The 10,000-nt window shown below is 37.0% G+C and overlaps 1 protein-coding gene across 1 annotated transcript in view; it reads left to right on the top strand.

Moving 5' to 3' along the window:
* The window catches only part of LOC137970742 (eukaryotic translation initiation factor 3 subunit D-like), a 16,262-nt gene that overhangs the window by 548 nt on the left and 5,714 nt on the right, over positions 1-10,000 (top strand). The window contains exons 3-10 of the mRNA XM_068817296.1: positions 1,232-1,371; positions 1,640-1,780; positions 2,456-2,580; positions 4,378-4,510; positions 5,536-5,631; positions 6,377-6,425; positions 7,122-7,335; positions 9,010-9,139. Of these exons, the coding sequence (XP_068673397.1) occupies positions 1,232-1,371; positions 1,640-1,780; positions 2,456-2,580; positions 4,378-4,510; positions 5,536-5,631; positions 6,377-6,425; positions 7,122-7,335; positions 9,010-9,139 (1,028 nt within the window). The remainder of the gene's footprint in view (positions 1-1,231; positions 1,372-1,639; positions 1,781-2,455; positions 2,581-4,377; positions 4,511-5,535; positions 5,632-6,376; positions 6,426-7,121; positions 7,336-9,009; positions 9,140-10,000) is intronic.

Here is a 10,000-nt window from a genome sequence, read left to right on the forward strand (position 1 = left end):
CATAGCGATATTTCTTCTTTACAAACATTTACGTCCCATTTCTTTTTATATTCAAATTTGCCAACCATGGAACAAAAGAAGTCATTTTTTGGTAATTGTGAAGAAGAGCTCCCCAAAAAACCTGTCGGCCGACTGTCGGTCAACTGCCGACAGTTTACCGACAGGTTAGCGACAGTCTACCGACAGCTAACCGACAGGTTAAGAAAAAAGAAAAATTGTGGTAAAAATGAGCAGTTAACGTGACATAACATTCCGTAATGGTGATGTATGACTCGACAGCCTTCACGTACTTACCGATCGACGGCAAAGTTGAAATTATGTAAAATACTGTTATCAGTTGTTATCAGATGCGTATAGGATATGTCTCTTGCGTAATTTACAACACACCAGACAATCTAAGAATCACATTGGAAGATAATTTAATCGAAAACTCGGCTAAAAACTCTGAAAACAATTAATTTGATTAAAGATTAAAGATTAAAACCATAAGCTACGTATCAATACAAACACTTTTGTTCAAATCGCCCTACAATGCAACGCGGCCTCTTATGGTATGTCATGTATGTAGCAATGATGTTAACCTTGTGCATGGCGGATGAATGAATAGGTAACAACGTGGGCAAGTAACGCTAACCAACGCTAAAACAGTGGACAAAAGCCATATTAGTAGTATAAGTACTGCTCAAGGTATCGTTATGAACTGCCTTTAACTCTTTTTGCGTAGTTTAGAAGCAATAGACAAGTAAATGCCCCGCGGACAGGTTACCGACACGTTACCGACAGGTTGCCAACAGGTCACCGACCGTCGGCCGACTGTTGGCCGACAGTCGGCCGACACTTTGGCCTCAAACATAACACAAACTGTTGGCCGACAGTCGGCCGACTGTTGCCCAACTGTCGGCCGACAGTTGGGCAACAGTCGGCCGACTGTCAGCCGACAGTTGACCGACAGTCGGCCGACAGGTTTTTTGGGGAGCTCTTCTTCACAATTACCCATTTTTTCAACAGCCAGTTACTGTAGGTTCTTGTTAGCGTATTAATAACAATGGGTGACGTCATGAGAAACATCACTATACAGTGTATTGTACATGTAGTTCAAGATCTTGGGGGTGAGGAACATGAATATGTGCGCATATAAGACCAATAATGAGCGATGAAGGACTCTAAACAGTAGCATCACCAGTCATTGCCATTGTGAGGCCCTTTTACCTTTTTTTCTTCTCTCTCTTAGATAAGTACCAGTCACAGTTTGGAACAGGAAGTCAAATGTTCTCATATTACCATGAAGAGGATGAGTCATCTTTTCAACTTGTTGATACTTCCCGTCCTCAGCGACCTCTGTACCAAAGGAACAGAAATAAATTTGGACAGGTTAGTTGTTTTGAAAGAGCTGTGCACACTCATTAACATTGAGTCTCATAACAATGACATTTGGAGGAAAACTGGTGGTGCTCAGTGATGACAGATGCCCATAATTTTGGGTGATAATGAAAAATCTGTATCATTGTATTAATTAATTGGTAACTTTAATGAAGAAGAATTTACTTGTATTGCATTTGCATTTAACATACAGTACTGATGCAAAGTTGACCAAATTATGGGTGACATGTACTGTACATGACCATGCATTTACTTTTAGAGGAATGCAAGAAAAGACCAGAGAAACCAGAGGTATCCAGGAGGAATGCAGAGTTTGTCAAAAAACCAAAACCGTCAGAAGTTTTCTCGCAAAATGCAGCGAAACTATGGCCGGGGACAGTGGCATGAGAAGAAAGCTGTGGTGAGTAGAGTGTCAACAAGAAAGTTAAGGTAAAATGTTAAACTTGTCCCTGGTACAATCTTTTCATAGCTCTGTTTGTAATCAGTTTATATACATGTACATGTGTAATTTACATGTCTGTTCTTGATTGCACTTTTAACTTACATGTATTAATTATGTTCTGTTAGAGTGGTTTTCAATTGAGTGTCGAAAGTAATTAGCAAATTGCTTTGGTTTATGATTAGTTCACTCAGTGATTGGTTCAAAGTTCTCGTGCCACTTTTTCAACCAATCAGAAGTGATACCAAAACCAATCATGGTTCGCGCGTGCTCAATTTCCCGCGCTTTGTGTCCGCTACATGTAATTACTTCGAGTTTTGATTGTTTTACCGGATTGTCTCCGTCCTTTCTGATTGGCTAAAGTAATTACTTTGGGTTTGGTTTTATGACACTCAATTGAAAATCGCTCTAGAATAATAGTAATAATATTAATAACAATAATAATCATCATCATCGTCATCGTCATCGTCATCATCATCGTCATCATTATTATGACGGTTACTGACTTTTATGTATGACTCGTGATGCATAAACTGTAAGGATGGTATGGATATACTTCACATTATAATTATTCTGTATTACATGTATCTACATGTAAGGGTAATAATTACAATGTATCTGTTTGAAACCCTTAAGAATATACACAAGAGAGCTCCATCTGTAGCAGTGCGTGAAGAATGGAAAGTGTTGGAGGATGGTGAGATGGACTTTCCTCGGCTTTCAAAACTAAACCTGCCAAGCGTGGGGGAACCAGATAATTTGTGAGTTGAAAATTTCTTTGGTGACTGGGCCCAAGCTTTTGTGAAATATAGCTTTATACATGTAGTACTTAATAATTATTATTATTTTGTGAAAATGATTTTGCCATGGCTTGCCTTGCCAGGTACATGTAGCACCCACCTCATTCTTCAAAATTCGTTACTTCATATGCAACATCACTGAATAATGATAGGGAGCTTACATTGTAAGCACTGAATAATAATAATACATGTAATAATAGAGAGATGTGGACAGCAACCAGAAGTGAGCTGTTTTTCCTTTTAATTACATGTACATTGCTAAGTACATGTATCTTTCCTCCATTCAATATGCTTAGTATGGCTTATCTATGAGAACTTCTTGGAAGGAATCTCTTAATTTCCACAATCACCCAAAATTAAGTCTGTGTTAACTGCAGTAAGTTATGTAAACATTATGATAATTGTTCACTACTTAGGGTTAGGCTAAAGGAGCCGTTGCTGTCAGTACATGTAGGTCAGATTTTAGACGATTTAGAGTTGCCTTTCTTGAACAGGTGAAGGTTGAAAGACAAGGAAACACCATTCCATTACTGTACAAAGCTTTTAGCTGTGTAGCTGATGGCCTGTCACTTTCACAAAGATCGATCTTCCCCGAACACAGAAATACCACAGGAGGCAGTGTGGCCCAGCGGTTAGGGCGCTTGCCTTGAGATCCCGGGTTTAAGACCCGCTCTGACCACTCGTTGAATTTGATCTTGGTAGTCCCTGGTTCAACTTCCCAGCTGCACTTGTAAATAGCCAACTGGTTTGCCTCCGGCCAGTTGGGATTCTTAGCAGTGGTTGTTCAATGTTGTTCTGTTCTATGGTTTCGTAGTGTTTTGTTGGCCCTGAAAAGCCCCTATGGGGAGCGGTCAATTAAGTATGTATGTACCACACTGCTTCTTTCTTCTTAGTTGCAAAATACCAGGCTACTTAGCAAAATATAAACAACGTGCTGTCAACATTACAGACTTTCCCTGAAAAAATGCTGGGGGAAAAGTTCACCAGGAAAAGCAGCCTTGTTTCCAAACAAGTTGACATAATTATCCTTTGTCTGCAATTGGTTGGGTTAAAATGCATATTTGAGTCTTACTTACATGTACATGTAGAGCGCCACTTGAATGATCAATCCAAGGTGACATGGATTTTACTTTACGCTAATACTGTCCGTCACAGAATGAAGCCAGGTGTGAATTTCCATCAGAATTGTTTTTCCTGAATCTTGAGCCCCAAAACTTGGGCTGCATCTTATCTGGGAGTGTGGCTTGTGTGTATCTACTGGTGTTTACTGTACAGCTGTAATTAATTGGAGTCCAGCAGATATTATAGAGGAAATTATACGGTGGCGAGAAGATACAGTTTGCTCACTCGTGAGATATTGTTCTTGCCATGAGAACATAAAAATTAATTCGTATCTTTGAGCTACACTGTAACATCATGCATGTAATTTTCTTTTTATTATCTACATGGTAGAGATTAAAAAGTAGGCTTTAATACATTAAGTACTGGGTACAGTGTATTATTAATACAAACAAAAAGGTGGGAACTGTGACATTGTTGCTCAATATGACCACTTGTGTTGCATACAAAAAATACTGGGTTCTCAGACGTACAGTAGTGGTCGTAGTGATTCTACATGTATGTGATTCTATGAGTGTTTTAGTTAGCAGTAAAACACTCATGTCGATGTAATATTAATAATAAGTTATATGGAAGGTGAAAGCCTTAGCAGTTATCAAAGGAGACAAGTTAATTTTAGTAGTTAATTTTTTTACGTAGATATGTTTGCGGAAGTTTAGAATACTACGACAAGAGTTACGATCGTGTTACAACTAAGAGCGAAGTCCCATTGGCTGGAGTTAACAGAATATTTCACAAAGTGACAACAACCGATGATCCCATTATACGGAAGGTACAGTGTATAATGTTTATTCCATGTACATGTATTTACATGTATACAAAAAAGGTCTCTATGCCTCACTTTACATTCACCATTAATTTTTGTAATTCTGAAAGCCAGAAAGTTAATGTTTTTAATTACATGGCAGTAGTATTGTATACATGTACACATACATGTAAGACAAATTATTAATTAATGAGACCTTTATAGAGCGGTTTTCAATTGAGTGTCGAAAGTAATTAGATGATTACTTTGGTTTATGATTACTTCACTCAGTGATTGGTTCAAAGTTCTCGCGCCATTTTTTCAACCAATCAGAAGTGAAACCAAAACCAATCGTGGCTCACGCGTGCACATTTTCCTGCGCTTTGTGTCGGCTACGTGTAATTACTTCGAGTTTTGATTGGTTTGCCAGATTGTCTCAGTCCTTTTTGATTGGCCAAAGTAATTACTTTGGTTTCTGTTGTATGACACTCAATTGAAACTCGCTTTAACTGGACTACTTGCTGAGGTTTAATTAAGCATAATTATTCAGGAAATTAATGGTTACTGGGAAGATACAATGCAACTTGTAGTACATTGTACAAGTATCTCCAGCTCTACACTTTTTAAGGTCTGTGTAGGGTAGGTGTGCGTAGAGATCCATAGAGTCTTGACAAGAAATTATCTACAGCAGCCTTGATTGTTCAGAGGTTCAACTGTAAGTTCTTAAGTTATTCTAACCTTTAATTTGTAAATTGATGGCTATTTTTGTATTTTGCATTGCTTTTTTTGTAAAGTTACATGCATGAACGTGTACAATGTATTTGCATACAGAGAGTAATAAAGTTAGGGTGAATTGAGTGCTGCGAAAATTGTGTCATGTATGGGGAGCAATCAAAACTTATTCCAATTGATAAAATACTATTTAACTTCTGTCTCTTAAAAAAAAATACTGTCATGATGTCACTTCATGGCAACCCAAGGTAGAAACAATGCATCTCTTATCTTGGTCTTCTTAATAGTTGAATACAATCATGTATTTTTTTAAATTTTAGTTGCTGTCAAAAGGTAATGTTTTCTCAACTGATGCCATCGTTGCAACACTTATGGCTTCTACACGCTCCCTTTACTCATGGGACATTGTTGTCCAGGTAGAATATTATAATATAATTATTATGACCACTGTGATATGATGTACTGTACATTTTTGAGGTTGCCGAACACAGTTTCTGTGTGTTTAAAAGCTGGCGAGGCTTTTAAAAAGTAAAGCAAACATAGAGGTGATTGTGACAAAATTTTACCAGGTTACAACAAAAGAGGGGAAACCCGTATATTCACTGATTGCATGTTGTTCATTTTCAAACAAGAGGAAGCCAAGGAACCCAGCTAAATGCTGCACATGCATAGTTGCTCGAAAAATTGAGACTGAGTGCATTTGCAGACTCAATCGTTCCAAAGAATTTCAAGAAAAAAATTGTTCAGAAACAACATGAATGATCTATCACAAAAAATCTGAATTTCAACAGAAGGAATTTGCAGTGAAAACGATGCACAGTGAATTACGAAAACTGTCTCTGTCAAAATTTATTAGAACTTTGTTGACAGAAAGGATTTTATGTGAGTTTGTAGTGGGCATGCAAGCGATGAAAAAATCTAATGGCTGGATTTTTTTAAAAATAAACAAAAAGCAACAGCACGAACCAAAATGCGACAATAAACCCTTCTGTGGTTAACCTTGACTCTTGTGAAAAGTGGGCACATGTACAGTGTAGGCATAGGAACTTGAAAATTGTGTTCAGCCACCTTAACTCGTGTCTTGTTTTGAGACATTTCTTTTCACAGCGAAATTGTATCACCTCAATTAAGAAAATAATTTCTGTGTTTCTTTTTTCACAGCGTGTTGGTTCAAAGCTGTTTTTTGACAAGCGAGATGAGTCTGAATTTGGTAGGTGCAGCGGTTTCTCATGTTTTGAGCCCTTGCTGGTATGGGAGTAATGTCTGGTTTAGAGTTCTACAAAAATAATTTTATGATTTTTTATTTATTGTGCTTTGATTTTCATAAGTACAAATTTGTATAATTGCACTGTAATTTACAACACTACTCTTGCTGTATTAATTTTTATCTTGGTGACATTGCTGATAGAGAGTTGTGTTTTGTCTATTGAGATTTTCAATTTTTCTTCTCCAAGATCATATCAATTAGAAAGGTTTAACACAGTATGTTGCTTTTGTTTTATTGTTGTTTACAATACCAGACATCTGTATTTCTACACTAGGATTATTTCCTCTGAGCCGGAGTCATTATCTCATTTTCTCTTTACAATTATTTGTACTTTACATGTAGTTCTCAGAGGCCATAATACATAGCCTCTATGCAAAAATGGCTGACTTTAAATTATGCTTTTGTTCATATTCAAATTAGCCCAACTAACCTCGTTCGGGATAACAAATTCTTTAGAATTTTTGTTTCTCAAGGTTCAAATGCTGAATACTGTAGAATACTTGTACATGTCAGGCTGGTTCCAAACCATTATCTACAATAATTTTATTGTATTATTTTGTATCTTGGATTTCTGGCTGAAAATAAAGGTAAATCATTGAGTGTAAACTGGTCATAAATTATTAATTTGCTTTTTCTTAGATTTGCTTACAGTGAGTGAGACAGCACATGATGTATCTTTTGATGAAGGCAACGGAATCAATTCTCCCACAAATCTTGGTCTTGAAGCAACATTTATAAACCAGAACTTTTCACAACAGTGTTTAAGAAAAGGACCAGATAAGAAAGTGTTCCCCAATCCTAATCCATTTGTAACTGATGAAGATGAAGGACAAGTGGCTTCTGTGGCATACAGGTAACATGATAACAGGAATGGGGTGGGGTGGGGGTGGGTGGAGGAGGGACCTCATTTCATTGGAACACATATTTTGAATAGGCCCTAATGGTTTTTAACTTATTCAACGATACTCTCTTCTACATGTATGACAACAAACTGAAGATTGCAAAGAGCCTTTAAATGAAAAATAAAATACATGTAGACAAGAAAATAGTAATAACATTAATACAGCTTTGCTCTTGGTGTACTATTTCTTATTTGAATTTCTTCCTTGGAGACCAATTTGGCCAATCACTAGTTTGGGTCAATTTTCAGTTTAAATGGGGCACTGTATGAAAATTGTAATACTGTTCCAGGTAATTTTACAGAAGTGATTGGAATAGTTTTCCCAATTCATTTGTGTCTTTTGCTTACAATGAAAAGTCAGTGTCTGAACACTGTAACTTTACTGCGATCAAGGAACAATTTACCTTGCTTTTCAGAAATCATTCTGTCCGAAAATTGTGACTTACATTGTACAATGTATAAGCAAAAAATGTGTTTGAAATAAAATACAGGGGCATAATTATCATAACCTACAGTGTTTGCTTTGAAACTTAAAGCCAAACTTTTTTCTCTTTTGAGTCTCCATAATACATGCATTTCAAAACTCCTTTCATCTGTCACTTTGTAATCAAGAGCTTTTGTTTGGTTAGGGTTAGGGTTGATTGGAGGCAGTGTGGCCCAGTGGTTAGGGCGCTTGCCTTGAGATCGGGAGATTCTGGGATCAAGACCCGCTCTGACCACTCACTGAATTTGTTCCTGGTAGTACCTGGTTCAACTTCCCAGCTGCACTTGTACAATGTAAATAGCCAACTGGTTTGCCTCCGGCCGGTTGGGATTCTTAACAGTTGTTGTTGTGTTCTGTTGTTTCGTTGATTGTTTCATTGGCCCTGAAAAGTCCCTATGGGGAGCGGTCAATTAAGTATGTATTGTATTGTATTGTATTTGTATGTGTACACTAGGCAAACAGATTTTTTCAGATCCTCATACATGACACGTTAAAACTACTAGGTTTAAGTACAGTGTACTTGTGGTTTTCTCAAACTTAAGGAAAAGAAAGTGTTGAACTTTCACATGCCTTGGTAAAGTACATGTATAATGTCAACTGGGTTCAAATTGAAGTATGTTGGATAAAAATGATCTAGAATTGATGATGATCGTCATTAGTTTTTTGTTCAGGATTGTGTGATAAAGAGATGCACACTATGGACAAAAAATTAATAAACATCATTCACTTGGTCTTCCCTGACCATTTCCAGAACTCGACCAATTGTGCAGAATGAATAGTATGAGGTAATGACAGAATGATGGTTGATATGAAATAGAAATATTGATATTTACATAAGGGCAGGAAATAATAATAATAATAATAATAATAATAATAATACCAACTTTATTCATTCAATACAATGAAAGGGAGAGATACCAGAGGTTAACCCTATACAAGGGTATCTGCCTGGATGTTACTGATCTAGAGTAGATTTTGATGAGGGAGGAAAACCAGAGTACCCGGAGAAAAGGGAGGCTTAGAGATGATCACAACTCAAGGTCGCTTTTTTGGATAGATTGTCCACATTGGACACACAATACTAAACATAACTTAAGATTCTGCTGTATGCACTTCCCCATCTCTGCTAAATTTCATTTCAGTTATCGGAAGTGGAATCTTGGAGATGGGATTGACCTGATTGTGAGATGTGAATATGATGCTGTGATGTTGGGACCAAATGGAGAAGAGTCTTTCATCAATGTCAAAACCTTGAATGAGTGGGATCCAAGGGTGTGTTTCTTTTTGTGTTGTATTGTATTAAATTGCAATGCATCTCATTTCATTCAGTGCATTGTGTTGTATTTCACTGTGTTGCAGAGGCTTTTTGTTTAAAATTAACAACACTGTACACATGCTTTGTTCAGACGTGTTGACTGCTGATTAACGTTCGAGAACACAAAAATTAATAATTATTCACCTTTAAAGAACTACCCATTGTGATTTCCAGGTTAATCATCATGAGACCTGAGGCAAAGGCATTAAGCAGGACTTTCTTTCGGCTTATTTTACTGCAATAGTCATCCTGCAGTATGAAACATTTTAAACTTTAGTAGTTTACATTTGTATACACGTACTAGGTACATGTACATGTACACTGAACTCAAAGTGTCTTCCACCTGCTATGTAGATAAGACAGGTAAATTTCCCCCAAAATAAGCTAATTTTGCATCCTCGTCAGCAATCATTACAAGATTTTTAGTACAATGTACTTATTGTGACTGCAGATTTGAGGAAAGTATTTAAGCCTGGACCTGTTCACATGCCTGGTTCATGTGGAGGGTGGGTGTGGAAATGAATCATCTAGATACAGGTTTTGTACCTTGGTAGCAAGAGAAACTTGAGGCTTGTAGCACTAAAATTGCCTTCTATGATTTTTACAAAGTGGAGTAAAATCCATAGAAGGATACACTGTTTGTCTGTTGTCTGCATGCTCAGGTTAGACGGGTTCTGATCATTTGCTCATCAGAAGCTATCGGAGATCTTGTGACTTTTGTTTTTTCGCCTTGTTTTAGATAAAGTTTCTAGGGTTTTAATTCGACTTTCATTGTTAGCTTCTCCAAGTATGATGTAAGTTCTAAATGTATGTTACCA

This window comes from Montipora foliosa, chromosome 9 (assembly GCF_036669935.1).
Source record: "Montipora foliosa isolate CH-2021 chromosome 9, ASM3666993v2, whole genome shotgun sequence".
Lineage (NCBI taxonomy): Eukaryota > Metazoa > Cnidaria > Anthozoa > Scleractinia > Acroporidae > Montipora > Montipora foliosa.